We start from the raw sequence: 24,723 nt of genomic DNA on the forward strand, positions 1-24,723 counted from the left end.
AAGTATGATAATTGTCAGGAAAGAAATAATACAAGGGAAGCTAATGTGTTACTGCTCTTCATTAGTTAAATTAGTGAGAGAAATCTTCTATGAGCAAAGTAACATTTGAGTTGAGAGATACAGTGGAGCCAGCCAAATAAAGATCAGCTGCAACAGCAAGTGCAAAGGCCCTGAGGCAGAAAAGCTTTTAATGTTCAAAACAGAAAGGAGGCCAGTGTGACTGGAGCATAGTGAACAAGATGTGAAAGGAAGGAGGGGTGGTCAGAAATGTAGGCAGATCAGCAGAGATATAGAAACAGTAGTAAAGCATTGGCATTTGAGTATGATGGGAAGCCAGTATAACTTTTTGATCTGATTATAGTTTTAAGACACTGATTGAGGAATTTGGGAATGTGGAATATGGATTGTAAAAAGGCAAGTGTAGAAGCATGGAGACCAGTCAGAACGTTATTTCAGTAGGATAAGCAGGAAATGATGGTAACTTAGGCCAAGGTGGTGACAGGAAAGATGGGAAAAGAAGGCAAATTCAAGATACTTTTGTAGATAGGGCTGACAGGACGTGTAGATAAATTGAATTTGGAAGGCTGGGGGGAGTGAGAAATCAAGGATCATGGAGAGATGGTGCAAACTGGTTTTGAAAAACATGAGCAAATCACTTATTTTGGCGATAATTTTACTATAACACATAATAATAATGAAATATTATCATGCATGGAAGAGAATGGCACAGTGTCTGACACACCAAAGGAACACATGAGGGTTTAGCATACTTCATGGGCCTTATAAACACTGAATAAATGATAACTATTATTATTGATACTTTTAGTCACTTAAATATTTAGCAAGAATCTCCAATGTATAAGTTGCTTTGTTAAGCCCTGCTTGGGAAACATGAGTGGGCTCCTTTACCTCATGTTTAGGTAAAGGAGCCCACCAGGCAGGAAGCCTATACATGTGTTCCTGTCAGCCAGCAGGACAGCCGTGGCAATACTGGGGTACATAATGCTGAACTCATAAGGGAGGTGCAGAGGTAGCTGATTCCCACCAGTGAATGTAGAGGAAGAACTACCCCAAATCTCATTATTTTGCTACTTCTGAAATTCTACTGAACCCATTTGAAACCAAGAGTGAATGGCTTGGGGATAGGCAGAGGAGGAAATGGTTTGGCTGTACAGTGTTTTACCATTTTTTTAAAAATATATATTCTTATTGATTTTAGAGAGGAAGAAAGAGGGAGAGATAGATAGAAACATCAATGATGAGAGAGAATCATTGCTCAGCTGCCTCCTGTACGCCCCACACTAGGACCGAGCCGGCAACCCAGGCATGTGCCCTAATTGGGAATAGAGCTGTGACCTGGCTCATAGAATGAGGCTCAACAATTGAGCCACTTGGGCTGGGCAAGTGTCTTACCATCTTATTTCAGAACATGGACTTATCTGTTCACAAAAAAGACAGTGCCCCCATCTTGACATATGCATTTTGTGGAAACAAATTCACGCTGACCCATATAACTCCCCTGAAAATCCTATTTTTTACAGAAACAGCCTTTAAACTGCACCTAGCATTCCTCGTGACACAGAGATGCCAGAGATAGCACATTTAACAGAGAACTGGTGATGGCCAGAGGAAGAAAGTAGAGGCAATTCACAACTTCTCAAGATGAACGCAGCACCTCATTATTTTTAACAGCAATGACAATACATACACATAAACATAAAAAGTAAAATGCTGATTTAGCTTGAGAAGATCAAGGAATAGTTTAGAGTCTATCTGTTGTAATTTTAACCTGATTGATGAAAATTAAAGAACAGGCGCTCTCACATTTTTGCCTGCCTTCTGCGTGAACTTGGAAATAAAGAGGAACCCTGTGCACACCGCCCAGGGAAAGGGACGGGTGAAGCGGGAGAGCATTCCATTGTGCAGCCTGCACCTCAGACATGAGAAGGCTGCTCTTCTGTAGACAGTTGGCTGAGCTACCCAGGATGTGGCCTCTGTGCTCTGTTACACAGTGTGTGTTTAGCAGGGACTATTTTCAGGCAGGCTTTTGGGAGCCCCCTCTCAAATCAAATCTATGAACCTTCAATTCTTTCTTACTGTATGGCAGGCACAGGCTCCAGACCAATTCCATGTGGAGTGAAGTGATGGAGCACAGTCTTCCTAATAAGATAGGTTTTTTAAAAGGCTCCATTCACTGAAGCCATTACAGTGCAGGGGACACCGGGTTCCTCTCTGTGTAGCTGGGCTCTGGGATTTTGGCTTCCTGGCTCTGCCTCAGACAAGTTTTATGATTGTGAACACTTCACTTTCTGCTGTCTCAGTCCATTCTCTCATCAGTAGGATAAACATGTTTTCTAGGGTCTAATGATGTCACATTACTTAGGATTCTGCCATCATAGCTATCTACACTAATAAAAGAGAAATATGAAAATGGACTGTACCTTTGCAATGCCCACCAGCCAATCAGGAGTGAGTATGCAAATCAGTTCAACAAATATGGTGGGTTAATTTGCATACTCAGGTGCCCAGCATCCGGGGTTAGGACTCTTGCATAATCACCATGGTGACAGCACAGGTGTTTTGCACCACCCCAGCCACTCCAGTCCTCTGGGCAGCATGGGAAGGCAGAAAGGCAGCTCTGGGCGAGAGCAAAGGCTGTGCCGGCAGCCAGAGTAAGGAAGGCCCACTCTGCACGAGTCTTCATGCATCGGGTGTCTAGTATATATAATATTCTCTTGCTTTTGATCATTTTATACTAATATCTTCACTTTGTATGGTTTTTATTTTATTTTTTTATTTTTTTTTAAAGCAAAGATTTTTATTTTTTAAATTTTTTAAATTAAATTATTATCTTTGTACATATACATTATCTTTGTATGGTTTTTAAAGAAATTGTTTTGGGATAAAATAAAGGTTTGACTGCCACATATAACTATCTTATTTAAAATATTTTGTTAATTAATATTTTAAGTGCTTAATGAAACAAATTTGTTTTTCTGAGGTTTTAGAAAAGGAAGCCAAACAATATTCTGTTAAGGAAAGCAATTTCCTTTTAACTCAATTCTATAATTAATCTACTCTTCTAACTATGATCACAGAGATATAATGATAAATTCGTTTCTGTTTTGTTACCTGCAGAGATCTGGAACTTGTATTTGTTAGAGTAGGAAATAAGGCTCAGGAGGAAGTAGCTCTGCTCTCAGCCCTGCCACTTTGTGCCATGCCGCAGCTCCCCTGACACCAGCTCAGAACTGCCGCCCCAGTGTTCTCATCCATATTGGTTCGTTGTTGGGCTACAGATAAGAAACTGTCCCTAAGGTGATGCTTTTTGCCTTCATCTAGCTACAACTGGTTATTTTTAGCAAGTAAATTAATATAATTTATTTTGATTTTATAATTCTGAGGTTGTAAACTTTTTAAACTAGGGGCAGTTCCCAGTTATAATATGACTAGGGAAGGATTAATTTTAAAAATATATATATATATATTTTATTGATTTTGTACAGAGAGGAAGGGAGAGAGATAGAGAGTTAGAAACATCGATGAGAGAGAGTCATCGATCAGCTGCCTCTTGCACACCCCCTACTGGGGATATGCCCGCAACCAAGGTACATGCCCTTGACCGGAATCGAACCCGGGTCCCTTCAGTCCCCAAGCCGACTCTCTATCCATTGAGCCAAACCGGTTTCGGCAGGGAAGGATTAATTTGACCAATCTATCAAAACAGTGTTTTGGACCATTAACTGAGTGTCAAGATCTATGACTTAAGAAAGTTATTTTTTGCTTTAGAATCTTAACATCAGTAGTTCTTTAAATGTATACTCTTATTATTATATTGTAGGTTTTTATGTTTTATCACATTAACGTGTATTTGTAAAAAAAAATTCCTTCTAATTGTGGCTGGCCTTCCCATAATGCTGAAATACTGCTGCACATCCTAGCATTGCAGAGTCATTATTATTGCACAGACACGTCAAGTGGAGGGTGTGTCATTTCTTGGGTACTGGATCCTTGCTCTTCCGTCCATACTCTATCATTTTGCTCTAAACCACTCTTCAGTAGAGATTTCAGTCATCTAGCAAGGATTGGAGCTTCCCACTTTGAATACACAATATAAAATCAGACTTTTACCTATTTTCGTCATTAGAAAGCAAGAGTAAATAAAGGTCAGCATCTTAGCTGGCAGGCTCTCTGATTTTTTGTGACCATCACGTTAGGAGAAGCTAGTTCATCTGTGTGTGGGTTTAGGATTCAACAGCATAAGCTGTCAGACACTGATTGAAGGTGGACAGGGAGGGGAAGCACATCTGTCCAACGGTCGCCATTGGCTTCTTATTACAGCATTTTCCCCAGAGACGCGCTCTGCATGCTCATTCACCTACCTCCCCCCCTTCCCTCCCTGCCTGCCTACCCCTTCATTACTGATTCACAGCAAGAGGCAGCAGCGGCGGCAGCAGCGGCAGCAGAGCAGCAGCAGCAGCACTGCTTGTCACGAATCAAGGATTGCAATGAGCTCATCCTTTTTCTCCTTGCAGCTTCACAACTGCCCTGGCTTCCTGGCTACTGCTGCTGCTGTCTGCTCACACACAGACACAGACACACGCACACAACACTCAGGCACAGTCTCTCTCTCTCTCTCGCTCGCTCTCTCTCAAACAAACACACACACACACACACACACACACACACACACACTCACACACACACACGACCCTTCTAAGCAGCTTGTACATTTTGACATATGTATCTGAACTCTCCTACATCATTCTTGGCCATTTTCTTGCATTCCATTGCTGTATTTGATTTCATTTTCTGGTCTACTTCGGGGCTCTTGCACCGTGGCTAATTTAGCCAAAATGTTTTTCTTGTGGAGACGTTAGCTGACAATTCTCAGAACAGACTGGATTGTGCTTGCTCTTGGGGAGACCAAAGCCAGGCTCCCCTCCCACTACACCTCCTAAAATTGTGGATGAGAGTTCCAGCTTGCTCATTCTGGATACCTACTTACTGCTCATGGAACAAGGGGTGCCCTGCCCAGCCCCAGCTGCTAAGCTCACACCTCCTGTCAAAAAGTCCCAGGACATGCACGACGAGAGGACCAAGCTGGTGAATGAGTATGCGTGTCGCGTGCTGGAACTTCTGGGGATGGGGCATCGCCTGTTTGTGCCTCGGCTTCTGGCGGTGAGACTGTTTTTCATTGAACTTCATTTGGGGGGAATCTGCCACCCTCCGTGAGGATTCCTAGTGTCCTGGAGGTGCCTGCAGTCTTTTCTTTCCCCCTCCTTTCTCACTCAACCAAGAAGGAAGTGCCGAGTAGCTGTGGCCAGGGGCTCTACCCAGCCTGGTCCTTAATTGGCTAGAGGAGACAGTTCTTTTCTCAGAGCCCAGAGCACGGTAGTGGCAGAAAAATAAAAAAATGGTTTTCTGGCTGGCTCTGCTCCGCAGTAAAGCAGAATACTCAAGAGCTTGATGTAGGCATCCTGTGCTTAGGTCCCCAAAGGGTTAAATTGTATCATAGATGTTATTGCTACTTATCTGGACTGTGTGTGGTTTGCTTTCTAACCTCCCCATTTGATTACCGATTTTATTTTTTTTTGGGGGGGGGGAGGGGGACGGGATAGGGAATTTTATCCCATAAATATTTTGTGTTGGAAATTGTACATTTCTCTCCTGGATTGTTCAAACTGTGTATCTATGAAAGAGCTTAAAACTGTTGAGTCTGTGCAGTGGATCTGGGAAGTCTGGCTTGCTTGTTTTTTTATTTCCTGAACAAGAGAAAAATCACCTTGCCTCACTTCCTACCAAGGGTTAAAATTAATACCCACAATCACTGGCGCAAGGTTTCTTTTTAGTGGCTTGAGAACTACACCTAGCAACTGTTCTCTAATGTAATTGGGCTGCAGTAGTCCTAAACTATTATTTGGTATTTGAACAAGACTAATTTAGCTTTGTCTGTTTTATACAATGGAGTTTAATACCATTCTGCTTGTTCCCTCATTATTTGAGTCTTTTCAGAAGTATAATATTGACTCGACTGAATTTAACTCTTTTCTCTCACATATTTCCCTCCAGTATAGCTCATCTTTTTTATACTTATCTTTACCATTATTAATTTAGTCTTCACATACTTATTTGCATACAAATATAATATCCTGCATAATCATAACAGACATGTTAGGCAGCCACATCCATAAGGGATTTCTCACCCTAAAAAGAGTCTGTTTATCATTCCAAGATTAAGATAGATGTAAGGACAAGCCTAGCATACAATTATAGGGAGGAGGGCTGTATTTTTGAGAAATATCAATACTTTGACATTTAAAAAAGAAAAAAAAAGAACTCAATATGTGTTTTAATGCTCAGGTGAAGTCATCAATGCTCATTTCGATTTGTTTTTCCTGAATCACATTTTTTTCTTAATACAGGAGAAAACGGAAGGTTCATGATTCTATTAGAAAAGTGTGTTGTTGTTTTTTTAAGAGAAATAAAAAAATTTAAGTGAAATAAAAAGTGTGGTATTTCAGGAGCTTTGACACTAAAAAGTGCTAAAATATATATTCTAAAACTCTCCTCATCTCTGAGGAATCGGTTTTGGCCGAATACATTTCCATATTCTTAAAGACCACTCAGCTTTGTGTCACCAGGACTTGAACTGGTAACTTTCTGTAATCTGGGGCTGCCTCCTTTTGGCATTTACATTTTCAGTGTTTTAAAGGAAAAACAAACTGATAACTAAGAATGTCTCTCATACTCAAATCTTCATTAGAGATTAATTTAAACGGCCTCTAGTTTAAAACACACTATTCATGATAAAATCCACAGGGAGTTAGGTTCCCAAGCTCCAGGTGTTAGGAAGGTCACATGTATCTGTATGTTGCAACTGTGCAATCAGCCTGCTTGCCCATCTGAGGAAGTACATCCCTGGGGTTGTTTTAGGCTCTAAAATTCAGAGTCTAGGTCATAGTGTCACATACAGTACCTGTGAGAAGTATATGCCGAGTGGTCCAAAGGCCATTTGGAAATCTCTGTTGTTGTTATACAGTGTTGTACTTAAAGTTTATTCATAGAATGGGATACTCTACATCTTGGCAAATCACATGCCCTTTCATTAGCAATAATGGCTGTGAATTGGGATCAGCTATCCAATGAGTTACTGCTCAAATTTTAGCACGTGTACTGGGGGAAGTACAGTTGTTCCGACCTGTCTGATTGGACTGGCTAATGATATGGGATCAGTGGCTGATCTGCCCAGGATGGGCCTATGAGGAATCCTACCACATGCAATATTGCCATCTTTCTGGTACCAGTCAAGAGGGCCAGCACTGGAGTTTAGGTCTTTTGTCATGTTTTAAACATGAACATGTGTGAGTTAAATACATTCACATACCCAATTTTGCTTTAAAGATCCCAGTAGTTTTTTGTGTGCAATACAACTTAACTTTTTACTGAAGTTGTTCAAATAAAAGGAGATTAACCTAGATAGTGTTGTAGATTTGGACTTTGAGCCTTAGTTATTGCTTCCTGCTTCACAGAGGGGCCTTAGCCTGCTGGGACACCAAGCACATCATTGTTCGTCAAAGGTAATGGTAGTCAAGAATAACTCTCCTTAACAAATCAAGTGCCACAGACTTTATTGTAGACTAGAGGCCTGATACATGAAATTCGTGCAAGAGTAGTTCTTCCTTCCCCCAGCTGCCAGCACTGGCTTCCCTCTGGCACCCGGAACCCAGGCTTCCCTTGCAGTCCTGGCTTCATCTGGAAGGTCATCCAGAAGGACTCCTGAAGGACGTCCAGTCTAATTAGCATATTATACTTTTTTTTATTATAGATATTACCGAAAGGTGTACATTCTGTAGGTAGATTCACCAAATAAAAGTTTCTTTGTTGAAATTAAAATACCAAGAGACATAGGTGTCTTTGATACCAGCTAAGTAACGGTTTCATCTTCTAAAGCCTGTGTTTCCAAATGTCTCAGACCTCCAAAAATAGTGCTCAACTGAATAGAAATCTTGTTAGACACTCTATATAACTAAAGGTAAAAAAGCCAATTTGTGGTGAAAACAGCAAAGGTGAGAAAAAGCATCATGTCTAGACGTTTTTCAAATAATTCCCTAAGATAATCTAACGTAGAATTCGCTGCTTATCAGAGGCCCTTAAAGAAAGATTTGTCATCCAGGAACAGTTAGAGGTTTGGGATAGAAGCACTGAGAGCTGACACTGAAACATCAGAATTATTCCTTTCCACTCACTCTGCCTCTTTTAAAAAATCGCTTTAAAATGTGAAGCTGTAGCATTGAATTTTTCAGTGCGAAGAACACACTCAAAATGGTATCAGCTGAGACACACAACCAGAGACCACACTCTTGTAAGTGTGTGAAATTTGGAGAAAGAGAAAAAACTTTTACTCTACTTATGTTCAAAATCTTTCCCCTCTAGATGTTTTCACCTTTGGCTCTTATTTCTAAGTGATTGTTATTTCTTAAGGAAGTAAAATTTGCAAACAATAGTTTTCATAAGAAGTTCAGTAGTTAAGTGGCTTACTTCATTTACTTTTCATAGCATTCTTTATTTTATTTTATTTTATTTTTAAGTTAAATATATTGGGATGATATTGGTTAATGAGATTATTATTGGTTTCAAATGTACATTTCTATGCCACATGATCTGCATATTGCATTGTGTGCCCAAAGTCAAGTAATCTTTCACCACCATATATTTGGTCCCCTTTACACTTTAGTACTCTCCAACCCCCTTTCCCTCTGGTAACCATAGCATTTTTTAAGGTATTCCATCAATTTCTTATTTCACATCATGAGCTGCTGAAAAGCCATCCTCCAATTAGGTGTTTATTATATAACTCGGATGGGCTCTGATTGCATTGTCTATGTCTTCAGCAAGCTTTGTAATAATATCCAAAAAATGCCCGTAAAGTCACAGATTAGTCCCAGGCTTTCAATTTTTCCCCCCTGGCATTTACCTTTCTCTCACATCTGTAACTTTGTTAGCATTGCCATGATTCACCATTGAAATCTTCAGGCAATATAAATTAAATATGTTAGCCTGTTAATTCTTATATTGCTTCTAGGATTTATGGTGACTTGAGTCAAGAGGTTAGAAATCTCTTTCTAAAATGTTTTAGAACTAATCTAGACACTAGCTGTAAAAAGTGCATTCTAGAAAATAGAAATTCTTTTTTCAACACGTGTGTCATGAATGCAGACTAAGATGTCGTGATGATCTGGCTGATTATTTTGCAGACCTCAAAGGAAGATCTTCTGCAGGCTGATTTTGAAGGGGCTTTAAAGTTCTTCAGAGTTCAGCTTCCAAAGAGATACAGGGCAGAGGAAAATGCAAGAAGATTGATGGAGCAGGCTTGTAATATTAAGGTAAGATACACAAATTTATATGTCATAAAGGTGGAACTTGAATGCATAATTATGTAAACCCAGTCCCGGTGTATGTTGCTGGATTTTGACTGTGTTTAAGGTGATGTGTGTGTGAAATAGTATCTCCCGGACTTTTTTATCAGGCTGATAAGTTTATAGTAGCCATACCTTCTAGTATGATTTAGAGTGAAAATTGGTAGGTTCAGATGGTAACAATAGGAAGACAAATATTTATTTTATAGGTAAGACTCTAGAATGGGCTGCTGTGATAGTGGTTTCCATGGCAGAAGACCTAGTAGTTAGCTTTTACCATCTGTTTTAAGATTATTTAGGACAAAGCAAGAAAAGTCTACTTAGGCATTGCTTTCCTTTCTCTAAGGGACTTGGAAAGCTTTGAGGCTTTATCTGTCCATTCACATCCCACACTTGCCAAATACTGTGGATAGATTGCTTCTTATCATATGTCTGATAAAACTAAACACATTATATAAAATAATTTGAAATAGAAATCTATCCAGAAAGTTTTAGTATCAAGGTGAGAGGTCACTTTTTTTTTTTTTTTTTTTTTTTAATTTGGCACCAATTTACCTTGGGACTATACTAGATATATACTAGGGAATTTTCTTACCTCATCATGATATTAATATACATTTCTTTTCTGAACAAACAAAGATCCCAGGTCTTATGGACCTTACTTTCTTGCATAAGGAAATAGAGAGTGAACAACATAATAACTAAAGAATATATTTAATATGTTAGAAATGGATCAATAGCTATGTAGAAATAAAAAGTAGGGAAAAATAAGCAATGTGGGATCAGTAAAGAAGGAGAAAGTTACTGTTGTTTTAAACAGTAACAGTTGCAGGTAAAAATTAACTCATTACCTCTGTTTGTGGCTTATTTCTGATTGTACCAACAGGATGTATTATTTAATCATGGTGGATTAGATAAATATCAGGAATATCTTTTGGTGTTTATTTTTTTCTAATTTAACATGATTTCAAAGTATTCTGTTTCCCTCAGCTCCTATGGTTTCAGCCAGGCTAACATCAGAAATATGCTGACCTGTCAGTCTTTTTGAAAAAGTCATTTGGTTACTTAATACTTAATATATGAATATCCTGCACTTGATTGGGAAGTCAGCTTTTGTTTAATATCACCATTCAATTTTTACCTTATAGTTAAAAACTCTGGCTCTACCCTGTTTGGCTCAGTGGATAAAGCATCGGCCTTCAGACCAAAGGGTCCCAGGTCAATTCCAGTCAAGGGCATGTTGCAGGCTCCTCTCCAGCCCAGGCCCTGGTTGGGGTGTATGCAGAAGGCAACCAATTGATGTGTTTTTCTCAAATTGATGTTTCTCTCTGACTTTCACTTTCTCTAAAAAAGATCAATGGAAAAAATGTCCTTGGGTGAGGATTAACAACAAAATAATCCAAAAATTTGTAAAAGAAATCCAACAGAAGGCTTGCAAAATAAACTTAAGAAAATGACTTAACAAAAAGTCTTAAGATAGGAGAGAAAAGAGACAAGTTCAGTAGAGGAGGTTGGACAACTTCCTAATAGGAGGAAGTGCAAAAAGCAAACAAAACCTCTGCTGTTGCTTAGCTTCTTATACTTGGATCTTAGCTTCATGAACTCTGAATCAGTAGAAATTTGTATTTATTTATATAAGCATATGAACATTTTTCCTCTGGTGAAACAATATATAGTTTTCATTGGATTCTTAAAGGCTGACTAAAAAAATCAGCCTCTATTGTGGGACAATCTGAAATTTGTTAATAAGCAAATTATATTTCTATAGAGCATAAGAGCCCATAAATGGGATACCTATATATATTCAAGTGCATATACACATAACCTTTATAATTAGTCTTGATCTGATTGCTTTTTTTTCTATATATTTAGTATTATTTATATTATATTAAGTTGAGTTGATTAAATTATTATTCTTGTTGGTAAAAAACCATCAGATATTAGAGGTTTGTATATAATTTAATTCAATATTTTATGCCTTCTTTTGGTTCAAGTAAGTGCTATGTATGAAATGATGAAATATTAAAAGTTTGAATATTTTAATTGTAATGAATTTATTTAGCTGGCATTATTCTGATAATAATAAAAGGGAAATTAGAAGAATAAAACATCTGCATACACCTTAGGTCTATGGACATGTAAGAATGGGAAGCAAGTCTTTTTTAAGATGGTTTTTATTTAGAACAATTTTGCAAATGCCATGTTTATGATGGGCTTCTTTAATAGCAAGGTTCATCACATTACTCAAAATATTCTATTGGTAGGTCTTTATAAAGCCTATTTTGTTTGTGTTTTATTAATAAAATAGCTTGAGTAGAGTCAAAACCACAAAATCTGACATTAAATTAAAACATGGCAATTAGGAAAGAAAGGTAATTTATTGAATGCCTGTTGTATGCAAGGGGACTTCTCAAAGGAAGTAAGAGTTAAGGTGAAATCTCAAGGATTGGAAGGTCTTAAGTTGTGTGTAGAGACAGAGGTTAGGATGTTCCCTGCAAAGAGTATGCAGAGGCCCAGAGGTAAGAACAGATGGAGCAGTCCAAGACCTAAGCTAGAGGTCATGACTGGAGAATAGGGAATGAGGGGAGTGAATAGAAGACTAGAGAAGTAAACAGCAACCGGACAGCTGGGCAGAGCCATGGAGGCCATGGTAAGCAATTTGGATTTTATCCTAGGGACAGTGGGAAGCCTTGAGAGGTTTTAAGTAGGAGCCAGAAGTAATCAGATTTTTATTTGAGTAGGGACATTCTGGCTGCTATGTGGAAAATGGATTGAAAGTGATGAGATTCTTCTATATTGGTGACAGACCATCCAGGTGAGAAATGACCCAAGCATTTGTTAGGGGCTGGAGAAATGTAGACCGATTCCAAAGAGATTCCACAGAGAGAATCAACAGACACTAATGACATACAAGATTCTTCGTCAACTTGGTAGTAGTCACAAAGGAGAACAAATTACAAGGATGAAAGATAATGAGTTGTATTAAACATGTTAAATTCGTGGTGTATATCCACAAATTCATGTTCAGGTACATAGAAATATCATGTAGGCAGGTGGATATTTAAGTGAGATCTGAGCGAAAAGTAGACATTTGTATGTCATCATTATTGAAACCATGGATGAATTCTCATAGAGGAACCCAGAAAGGGTTGAGGGTAGGTGCATTAATACATAAAAGATGGACTGAGAAGTAGAAGCCAGTAAGAGTGGGAAGTCAGAGGAAACCCAGAAGAGTATGAAGTGTGAACACTAAGGGGAATTGTATCTGTTTTCACTTAGGAAGATATTGAAAAGTGTTTAGAGGTCATATAAGGTACCCAGGAGTGGAAAGTGGTCATTGTGCAATAGTTAATGATAAAGATGTCCTTAATGGCCTTATTGAGAATGATTTCAGTGGATGATGAATTATAAAAGCCAATGATACAAGCAATATGTGGAGGGTGAGTAAATGGAAAGAGGAGAATGAAACAACTCTTCTAAGAAGGTTCTTATGGGGAGAACATGGGGGATGAAAGAGACAGCCCGCAAAATAGAGTACAAGAGGCAAGATAAGTAGACATCAGCTTGAGATGGATTTTTGGAGGATCGGAAGGGTGAGTCTTTAAATGTTAAAAAAAAAACAAAAAAACTCAATGAAACAATTTCTTCATTGAGCACTTAATATATGCCATGCAATGCTAAACCCAGGGAATACAAAGTTGAATAAAAGTAGATATTTTTTTAATAATATATTTTTTATTGATTTCAGAGAGGAAGGGAGGAGAGAGAGAAACACCAATGATGAGAGATAATTATTGATCGGCTGCCTCTTATATGCCCCCTACTGGGGATCAAGCCCACAACTGGGGCATGTGCCCTTGACCAGAATTGAACCTGAGATCTTTCAGTCCACAGGCCAACACACTATCCACTGAGCCAAACTGGCTAGGGCTATAAATTACTATGTTTTCCTCTGACACCTTCATATTTGCAACCATAGATTTGAACTTGACTAGTTGGAAGTAACTTTCACACTAGAGCAACACTCTAAAGAATATTTGTATTAAAAGCAATTTTCCTCTAGTTTCTTCATGCTGCTTTCTATTTATTTCTGGCTGTTGTTGCTGTGTGTAAACAACAATGTAATCTTTCAAATGGAGGCTTACTTAGAATTAGCAGTGAGGCCACCCAAAAGCTTTTGTGGACTCCATGCAACTAAAATGTGTGCCATTCTGTGCACCATGAAGAAGGTCATTTTCAATCGTGTTCTGTAAAGGCTCTACATTGACAACCACAGTTGGGAATATTTGGTGTAAAGCGTCACAATCTGCTGGAGAAATATTGTTATAGGAGACAGAGACATGATAATAAACAAATTGGTAATGGAATAGTTTCTATATCAAAATATTTGCCTCTTTTTTCTTTGGATACTTTTATTATCATTTATGATCCTCAGTGTGACTCAGATTTGGGACACGGGTTTTGTTTTTCCCCCAAACGGGCATTCATACAGTTTGATCTCGCCTCTCGTAAGTCATGCATGGTGGGAATGAGCGGGGAACATGTTACAGCTGGACAGGCTCTGAAACCCTTACTAACATGTGGAGAAAACAGGCCAGAGTGCCAAATGCCCAGGCCGAGGTCCCCTCCACACTCAGAAAGCTCAGCCTCTCCAGCTGTTCTGAGTCAGCTGGAATGCATTGGTCTCCTTTATTTACTTCTGCCATTTTATTCTACCATTACACCCACTTCTGCATGTTCTTTTCTTTCAGTTTATTGAGAAAGCCATGTAGACATTTTAAAATGATGGGTGACCCTGGCTATTGTCTCATGAGCTAATCCATATAAATCATCAAATTATTTTACCCCAAAGAAAAGTAAGATAAGTAGACATAATTTTTTTTTCTATGGGAGTCTCTCTCTCTCTCTCTCTCTCTCTCTCTCTCTCTCTCTCTCTCTCTCTCTCTCTCTCTCTCTCTCTCTATGTCCTTATATGCATTCCACACTTGATACTGTGTCAGAGCTTACCACAGAGAATTAACAGCAAAATAACACTTCAGGACTGTTGTTCTAGCTGGTAGTTTCTCTCCCTTCAAACTATTAAGTATTTTCCGTGCAAGTTTCATGCTCAGCAGTTTTCTAAGGTCTTAGTGAGACTAATGATTGTGCTCTTGAATGGGAGTGTTCATATTTCATAGACCTTTCTGCAGTGTTTTGCCAGTTACCTTTTATCCAGCTGTTTGATTCATGTGTATCTGTGTTGGAGAATAAAATTCAAACTCATCGTCACTGTTTGGAGATAGTGGTAATAAATATTTTCTCTCAACTATTTATGAAATCCACAGTTCTTCGATTTTTTTTTACTACTTCAATTCATATTAAAGATTAGAGTTAAAATATGTTTCACAAATTGTGATTGGGGTTCTATTTGGACAAGAAAACAGAGATGTTTCTCTCTGCCCTTGTTTCCACTCATTGGAAATAATTTAACTTTTTAGGTAGTGATAAAAATAAATGTGCTGTAGATTTGTTTGGGGTTAGAATAGGTTAGGTTAAGAAGGCTGGGCCATCGGATGCTGGGGGTTAGTATTCCAAGCACTTCCATAGACCCTCCACTCCAGGAGCACTGTAGAGTATAATTCCATTATACTTAGTTTTTCATATTCCTGTTTCTCCAACTTAAGGACCCATTTAGCATATAGCTGTCAACTAACTGAGTCTCATTAATTCTCTGGAGAACCTACTTATTTTGTTATTTATGCATTTTTCTCTTCTCTCTTCCACCCTGAGAAAAGTTGTGGGGTTTTTTTTTGTTTGTTTGTTTGTTTGTTTGTTTTTTAATGATGGAAACACATATAAATGAGAATTTCAACCTAAAAAAGATAGTGAAAAATTTTTAATGTTATACATGTCTCCAACTGCTGTTTGTCCCATTTTCCGAAGCTCCACTTAAAGGCAAACAAACTGCTGAGTGGGAAATCATTTTCCTTGCTGTAGCTGAAAGTTGTGATTAAATGGGCAATCTTTTCCCACTGTCGATTTGTCTGGCTTGGGGTCTTTCTATTGCTGCCGCCTGTGAGAGAGAGAGCTATTTCTTTCATTTAGAATGTCTAGAATTTTGCCTTTTCCCTGCCTGTACAACTTTCTGCCCAAAACACTATAATATGTAGTTCACATAGTGTCTTTCAAATACTTCTTGTAGTTGCTATTATTATTATTATTATTATTATTGGGAATCTTGAAGTACAAATCTCATGAAGAGGTGGTAAAACTCAGTGTTTTGTTACGTTGTTTAGGCTAGAGGATGCTTGCATTCCTGACTTTGGCACAGATTTGACACATTTATCAGTGTTTTCTATGCGGTGTTTCCTTCTTTTTCAGATACTACAGCTCCTTCTGTTATCTCTCACCCTAGCATCGCTGTACTTCCTCCTATCTCTTACTATATGCCGAAGCTTCTCACTAAGTTGGTTCCTATTCAGACAGTACTTTTTTTCCTGGGTCTCATGTCTGTCCCCCAATTTAATGTCTATGATAGTCTGCTTGGCTTCATCAAATACCACAGACTCTGAGGCTTAAACAGCAGACATTTATTTTCTCACAATTTTGTGGACTGAAGGTCCAAGATCACTGTCTATGGATTTGGTTTCTTCTGAGGCTTCTCTCCTTGGCTGCCTTCTCACTGTGTCCTCACTGCCTCCCCTCTGTGTGCCACTATCCTAATGGGACACTGGCCATATTGGATCAGGATCTACCCTACCTACCCCATTTTAACTTAATTATCTCTTTAAAGGCCCCCAGATGGTTATATTCTGAGGAACTTGGAATTAGGGCTCAAACATATGAATTTGAGGGACATACAGTTCTGCCCAACACAACGCCTTTCCCATCATAGTCAACAGATTTTTTTGAAAATAATCTTACTAGGCAAACCAGAGCTGTATCTCCAAGATCTGCTAACACATGACAGTGTCCTGTGTTTGTCTGCCCGCCTAATTTCTCCCATTGTCTCCTAAACTCTGAGATTATATAAAAAGATCGTATTCTTCTTCACGACTTTGCCCTCCACTTCCATCAGCCTGCTTGGTTGGCAGGGAAGTTTCCCTGGCATGTATATTCGCTTATTAAAAGTTCTAATTTATCTTATATACCTTGTTCTCATATGGTCATATTGCATTAACTTCTTTATAGTCCTGCCTTTACATCTTATATAAGCCACGGCCTCCCTAAGTCCCCTCCTTTCCTGAAAGAGAAAGTGAGTTGTGTAAGTAAATAAGTTATATCTTATTAGAATGCCCATTAATAGGAGAATATCTATATTTTATGATAATAGAAGAAGTATCTTAAGCAATAACATAATTTGAATACTACATGGAATATAAGGACTTCATTTGTTTACAGGAAACCTTTTATTCTAAAATATTTCACCAAACTTTAGGATGGCCATTGTATAAGAAGTCAAATCACAGACATTACCCCTATAAGGGAAAGTATCAAGAGAATTGTCTGACAAAGTGGAATCTCTCAGAGCCTTAGAAGTCATGGTTTCAGGCCCCTAACATTGCTGGATGGGACTTTAAAGCCACCTCAGACCAACCAGGCTCTCTGGCTTCAGTTTTTATCTTCTCCAGTTTCCTCCGCACACTTTCACTGGAGTTGACTGCCTGACAAAGCAGTCTCATCTTACCAATCTTCACCTAGTGCATCTCACCGTTCAGCTTTAGTCATTTTATCCCTGCAGATGTAACTTTAGAATCTTAATATAGGTGATGTAGTTAAACTCATCTTGATGTAAATTTTTCATGAGGGCCCTGGGCATGTGGTCTCAGAGTGACTGAAAAATGACTAGATTTACACCTTCTAACAGAGGGTAAAACATTATTCGTTATAAAAATAATCAGACCTGTCTTCAGTGTAGTTTCACAAAATCCCAACTCTATTGACTTCATTGCAGACGGACCCAGGATCTGAGCACATGAGGGGAGGCTGTGTAATATATCATTCTCAATATTTGAAGACAAATGCTGTTTAAAAGGAACAAAGAAAATGAGAAAGATCTAGTGTTTTGTCTTTTGAAAAATAGGGTCCATGAATAGAGTACTGCATTTGTCAGGAAAACTGCTGTACTAGGCGAACTGCCTTTAATGCCTGGAGAATCTTGCTGCTGTCAGAACGCACACAACTTAATCATGCTCCTTGGCAGATGCTCCCGACTAGTTTCAATGAACTGAGCCTGAAATCAGATCCAAAGATGTCCTTCCCTCAGTGAGTGGGTGATGGATCGAATGAGCAACATGCTCTGAGCATTTGTAGAAGGCAGGCCCATCCAGGCTCTCTCTAGCAGCCCCTCCTCCCCTGACCACTAGGTCTGTCATGTCTACAGTCTGGCCTCGGACGCTCTTGAGCCAGCTCCTCCCTGCCTCCCCCAGGTATGTGCTCCTGCCTCTTGCTGGCACATCTATAACCCACACCGCCTTCTACAGCTTGCTGTTCCTATGTATTTTCCCTTCTGGTTCTATGCAAGTTGCCATTTTTGTTTGACGGCACCATTGGTTAACATTGTCTTTGCAATAATAAGAGCCACAACCACTTGATACCCTACTTCCTTGGATGCCTAGATGGTTATCATTGACTTGCCACCTTACCATCATGAAGTTCTTGTAGTGGCCCGATTTGATAGATCAGAAAACTGGTACAGCATGTTTAAGTTTCTACCAAAGGCCCCTTGGCTGATAAGTCATGGAGCTGAAGTTTGAATCCAGGCAGTCAGTTTCAGAGTCTGTATTTTACTACCTCTCCTCCACTCACTATTTTTTTTTATTAACCTTTTACTATACTACATAACTTTTAAAGACAGTCAATATTTAAATGTTTAATATTGCCAATATCTATAGGTCACTTACATGATTTAAAACTACTCTGATTCCCTATGGTTATATTAAATTTCTTCCAGTTATTCTTTTGCTTAATGAGTAGTTAAGATTTCTTGTACAGCCAAAACCGGTTTGGCTCAGTGGATAGAGCATCAGCCTGTGGATTGAAAGGTCCCAGGTTCGATTCCGGTCGGGGGCATGTAACTTGGTTGCGGGCAGGTCCCCAGTAAGGGGGGTGTGCAGGAGGCAGCTGATCGATGTTTCTCTCTCATCGATGTTTCTAGCTCTCTATCCCTCTCCCTTCCTCTCTGTAGAAAATCAATGAAATATATTAATAAAAAAAAAAAAAAAAAGATTTCTTGTACTGCTACTGTGTCCTAGCACTGTGCCAGGTGCTTTATTTAGTAACAATCACCACAGACAAGATTCCTGTCCTTGTGATCAGGATTACAAAGGAAAAAGGAAGTGTGCTGCAAGAGAGAGAGTAGTATGAAGCTCATTTAGATTGGGGAATAGGGTGGAGGACAACTTGTTTGAGGCGGTGCCTGCGATTCACAGGAGCTAGCCTGCCTAAGAGGTGGGAAAAGTATACTGCCAGAGATCTCTCGTTTCTGGCAAAAGAGTAGACTAGATGTCAGTCTAAACCCTCGGTACAGAATCTCTAAAGTCCTGGATAAAATAATTTTAAAATAGTTTTAAATTCATGGCTGAGTTAATGGGAAAGTAAGGAAAAAATCTAGAAGCCACAAATCCTGTGAAAAGCTGAATCTTGAAGTATAAGTGAATTCTAAAACTATGTTTGTTATTTGGGTATTTGAGAAATAAGATCTGAGTGTATTTGCAGATAAGGTATAATAGTCTTGGAAAGACACTGCAGAGATTGGCTAATGAAACCAAACCTATTTTCCTTTCTTCCTGCTAATACAGCTACACTACGTTTCCCAGCCTCCTCTGCAGTCAGATGTAGTCATATGACAGTCTGGCAGGGAAATGAGAGTAAAAGTGATGTGCATTTCTTCCTTTAGCCTGGCTCTGTTTTGTTTTGTTTTTTAAGTTCCCATATTGCTTCCATGTGCTCTATCTCTTATGCCTTTTAGATATTGCCATCCAAATTGACTTGGAAACCACATGTTGAAGATGATAGAATCTCCATCAGTGAGAGTTCTGAATGCAACCCCCAACCCCACCCTCCTGCCAGCCAAACTTCCCTCGAACAAAAATAAGCTGTTATTTTAAATCACCAATATTCTGCAATTTACTATTTCAGCAGCCAGCATCGTATTAAAAGATGTTAATTTTCTTTCAAGATGACTCCAAGGACCTAATTTCATTCTCATTCCTTTCTTTTCTCATCTTTCTTCTGTATACATTTGCTGTCACATGTGACGAGGCAATTTGTGTAGATTAGGATGTTAGGAGGTTTGTACAGGGAGGGAGGGGATTTGATATGCTTGAGGCATGAGAAGAGTTGAAGGATTAATTGCTTCCTTTTCTCTATGTAAGATAAGTCTCCCTTTTCTTCTGTGTGGCCCACTAATTCATTTAAAAGATTTTACTCCTGTAGCTATTTAATCTAACCTGCTAATAGCATCCTCCGTGCAAAGCAGAGTTGATGGAGATCTCGATCACTTCTCCCTTCCTTGCCTAGTTTTACAATCACGTATAATTAAATTTACACACTGTGTATTAAAATAGTCATCAAGCCGAAACCGGTTTGGCTCAGTGGATAGAGTGTCAGTCTGGGGACTGAAAGGTCCCGGGTTCGATTCCGGTCAAGGGCATGTATGTTGGTTGTGGGCACACCCCCAGTAGGGGGTGTGCAGGAGGCAGCTGATCAATGATTCTCTCTCATCGATGTTTCTAACTCTCTATCCCTCTCTCTTCCTCTCTGTAAAAAAAATATCAATAAAATATATTTTTTAAAAATAAAAAAAAAATAGTCATCAAATCAACACTGAAAAATATCTTTTCTCCCTTTAGACATCCAACAATAGATGTCACAGTGTTTTTTATGGTAAACACTTAGGAAAGATAGAAAATATGTCAGAATATAGGGCCTGTTGAAACGAGAACAACCCCATCTAAATCTTTGGCCAATGGATTAGCCAGTTAGACATACTCTTACATTGTTTTCTAATTATTTATTTATCAGTCTATTTGTCATGCTGGACCTTATGACTCCTCTTGAGGGAAGGTAGGAAGTAAATTCAGTTTTTCATAAAACATTAGGGGTAGAGACAGGGGAACTTACCATGTTTTATTAGCAAAGGCCTTTCTTTGTAAAAAAAAAAAAAAAAAAAAAAAAAGTAAAAAAAAAAGTAGATTATTCCTGTAGAAACCATGTAAATTACAGAAGGGAATTATGACCAAGAATATGTTTTGGGTGAATAGCTGCCAAGTGCCCATCTCTCTAGATGATTACTATTCTAAATATTTTTCCATTAGCTAGTTTCAGCTCAGGAAATAGATTAGACCCTTAATGGCCTAAGCAACCAGGAAATGAATGATATATTTATAGATTCCACCAGTGAATTGGAAATAAAACTTCTTGCCTATTAAGAATTGACTGTAATACTCAATGTAAATGTTTTGTTTTTTTTTTAAATGCCTTTTTTAGTGTTCTCTCTCTCTTTCCTATCCCAACCTTCTTGAAAGTTTGATATTCTCAATAAAAAGAATACATTACCTAAAATCACATTTTGGGGAAAGCCTGATTTTTCGTTAAGTGTGGGCTGTCATATTATCATTGAGTTTAGGTCATATGTTTTAGTATTAGAGACACTCCATTTCTATTCTGGGAGTCTATAGCGAGTTTGAACCATGGACCACTCCAATGGCCCCATTCAAGCCTACAACTTCTCCAGTCTAAAAGGTGCTGAAGGAAGCTTGTTTCCACCCTACTTAGACCTGGGAGTTTCCTGTGCTCTGTGGAAGATGGGATGACCGTATCCTATACAGAGGCCAAAGGATAGAAAAGCTCTTGCTTTCATTAGGGCCCTTAAATATATGCAATTTTTGTCAATTATACAACAATAAATCTAAAAAAATGAAAAGAATATTTAAATATTTTGGTTGTAATCTATGAAGCAAAGCTCTTGTCAAAGTAAAAATAAGTCCACAGACGTTAATCAGTGACTCACTTATTGATAATTTTCATAGGGCCTGCGGCAACATCAGCTGGATCTGAAAACCTAGAAATTATTTTTGGAAGTCTAATGATTACAGGTCAATTTCAGATTTTTTTAAAAAAACAACACCTCCCATAATTTTCATATATATATATATCTATGGTTCTCAACGCAGGGCAGTTTTGTCCCTAGGGTACATTTGGGGTTGTCACAACCATGGGGGATGGGTACTACTGGTATCTAATGTGCAGAGGCCAGTGATAGTACAGAACATCTTAAGGGGCATAGGACAGCTCCTACAACAATACAATTACTCTTCCCAAAAGTTTCAGTGCCAAGTTGAGAAACTTTTGTATTTGTGACTCAGTATAAGAGTTCTAGAATTTGGAGTGTCTACTTCATGTTTAATTCTGGTAGGTGTTGAAAACAAAATGAAGGCCATTTAAACTCACATCTTAACCACACATATCATTACAAACTCCTTGCTTATTCTTAGTGTTTTGCCCCTCTTTAGATTTTCACAATGGATTCTTGAGTTTGGTCTGAGGCACTGTTGTTACTATGGGAAAACAGAGGAAGCACTAAAAGTTCCTCCTAGCTGATATGTGTCTGACCTGAGCAGGTTTAAAGATTGTGTGATTCTTTCACAGACAGTAATTCTCACATAATGCTTTAAAGTGTAGTCAGTGACTGCTAAGCCAGAATAGAACCAATCATTAAGTCCAGTGCTGTTGTTTTAAAATAAAATAAGAAGCTCACAGTGTTTTGGTTGCAGAACCAACACAAGGAATAGTTACAATCCAGACATATGCATTTTTCTTCTCCTTCGTGAAGATAAGATATTCCTCGCACTTCTAGGTACTTTTCATTGACTGTTTATTAAAGCTGACCCTCACTCACCTCTGCATTAAGCTTTGTTGATTGTGGACTTTTAAGAAAACTCAGGGAGGAACAGACTGTGTGTATAAGGGATTGGCACTTGAAACCCTACACCATTTGCACAATTAGCAACATGGTTTTAAAAATGAGGAAGAGGAGAAATACAGGGTTGGGTGGGGAATTTTCCCTGAATCTTCAAAATGATAGAACTGTATTCGACTTCCTATCTTTTCTTCCACAACAGTTGAAATTCTACAGTAATTTTCCTTTCAGTTATCTGCCTTTTTCTTTTTTAAAAACGTTTCCATAATTATACCTAATAGATTAAATAGCACTCCTTTTTACTCAATGAGTTGATATAAGTAATGCCTGTAAGAAGAATTATTCCATATAAGTACAACCAATGGACACAAAACTCTGGGGAGGGAAGGCATGTATTGGGGGGGGGGGGTCAATGGTATATGTACACAGATAATAATTCAATAAATTTTTTTTTTAAAAAAAGAAGGATTATTCCACAATGTTGTATCAAAGAACAAACTTTTCAGGGATGTAGTAGTTTAAGCAGTATCATGAAGCTGTGGCTTTACTTATTTCATGTTACATTAAGTCATATATATATATATATATATATATATATATATATATATATATATATATATTCCAAACTAGGGTTGTGATATACCCTGAAACTTAGGATTTGAGGAAAATAGCTATTAGAGAAAGCGATCCGTAGAGATCACTGTTAGTAGCTGTAATTGGAATATTCTGATCGGATTTAATTTGCAATATTCAAAATAGTTAGGCTGTTGAGTGTAGAGGTGAATATAATGATCACTATTACAATATTAGTGTATGAAAGGACCGCCCCATTTGGTGCTGTGGAAAACAAAATGTTTAACCACTGTTGCAAGTCACTAAATCTCTGTCAGCTTGATTAGCAAGTTAATGCTTTTCCCTTTTTGCTTTTTAAGTGCCATTTCCTAATTTTACATTCAATTTATCTTTTTCTGAAAACCTTATAATTTCATGTGCTATAGGCCTACAGAAGAGAACGTTGCTTAGCAACCACCAAAATAACTAATAAGCCCATATCCAGTAAAGGCTTGAAGGACTTATTTACTTTAAATTTATATGTTTCTTTATTGACCATTAAAAAAAAAAAAGAGAGACCTCATGGACATGGACAACAATGTAGTGATTGGGGAACAAGGGAGGAGTTGTTTCACTTGGAATTTATTCTAATTTCTGCATTAATAATAATTCATATATGTGTTGTTTGTAACAAAAACAAAACAAAAAAACAGTATATTTAATGTGAATGTCTCTTTTCTCCCATCACCCTCATACTAACATTGCTCTATATTCATCATTTGCTTTAGTTATTTGTTTTCAACAGAATACCCTATCAATGACATATGCTGGGTAAAGAAATGGTTTCTAATTCATGAATACAGAATTCTACAATATTGTGTTTTTTAATGCCACAAAACTATTTTCTTTAGAGGAAATAGATTAAAGTTTTAGGAGAGGGAAGTACTTGGAGATTAAATGGAAATGGTTGATACATACCTATAAAGACTTTATTTTTTGGTTATTGACCCAGAAGTATATGAGAGGAGTATCTGAGCTAAGGGCTTTGGGGTGGGAAGTGGTTCTGCCCAGCTGCCATGTGCTGTCACTTAGTCCTGGCGTACTCATTTGTCAGAGGTTTCAGTCTTCCTGCTGTGGCTTTCAAAGCTCCATTTTTACCCTATCTCAGACCTATTTTCTGCATATGCTTCTATTCTGGGTAAGCAGTGAAGTATCAAAGAACTACTTGGGCATTAAGAGAAGCAAAAGAAATTGTCATTCACAAATATTAAAATTATCCACAAATTTTATTAATATTTAATAAGCATCTTTATTCAGTTTTACTATCTAATTATTTTATACATATTTGCTAATATATATAAATATTACCCTACTCTCACCTCTTTGTCTTACCACTGAAAGGTTTCAAACAAACCTCCCCAAAATATACCACTTTGGTATGTGGACAGTTTGAGCTGAAAGCAATCAAGATGCACCAGATTCAAGAAATATTTCTTCTTTAACTACCTAAAGGAATTTAAAGAAGGGGCCTGCCCCAGAAAGACAGCTATCACCAGAGATTACATTTTGTCTGAATGATCTGTGTATGATAGGACAAACATCTAATTGCCTAACCATCTGCTCTTCTTACCATCCTGTGAATTACCCTTCTCCCTGGTCTGTTTCCCCATTTCTTCATTCAGAATGACATATAAGCCTCAACTGCCCAACTTGCCCTTCAATCTCTTATCTATGGGGCCCCTGTACGTACATAATTAAATTTGTTTTTCTCCTTTTAACCTGTTCTATGTCAATTTAATTATTAGACCAGCCTAAGTGTAGGAATAAGTTCCTATACTTCCATTTTAATAA

The 24,723-nt window shown here is 38.1% G+C and overlaps 1 protein-coding gene across 6 annotated transcripts in view; it reads left to right on the forward strand.

Annotated features, from left to right (window-relative positions):
* RABGAP1L (RAB GTPase activating protein 1 like) overlaps nucleotides 1-24,723 on the forward strand; it is a 367,897-nt gene that overhangs the window by 266,559 nt on the left and 76,615 nt on the right. For 4 of the 6 annotated variants that reach the window (XM_084865199.1, XM_084865197.1, XM_084865196.1 and 1 more), the window contains exon 19: nucleotides 9,258-9,386. In XM_084865199.1, coding sequence (XP_084721325.1) covers nucleotides 9,258-9,386 — 129 coding nt within the window. Of the gene's footprint in view, nucleotides 1-4,428; nucleotides 5,182-9,257; nucleotides 9,387-24,723 lie in introns of those variants that run through there. The other 2 variants (XM_084865203.1, XM_084865200.1) reach the window with 2 other exon arrangements.

Source organism: Pipistrellus hanaki (assembly GCF_964339955.1).
Source record: "Pipistrellus hanaki genome assembly, chromosome: 18".
In the NCBI taxonomy this organism is placed as follows: domain Eukaryota; kingdom Metazoa; phylum Chordata; class Mammalia; order Chiroptera; family Vespertilionidae; genus Pipistrellus; species Pipistrellus hanaki.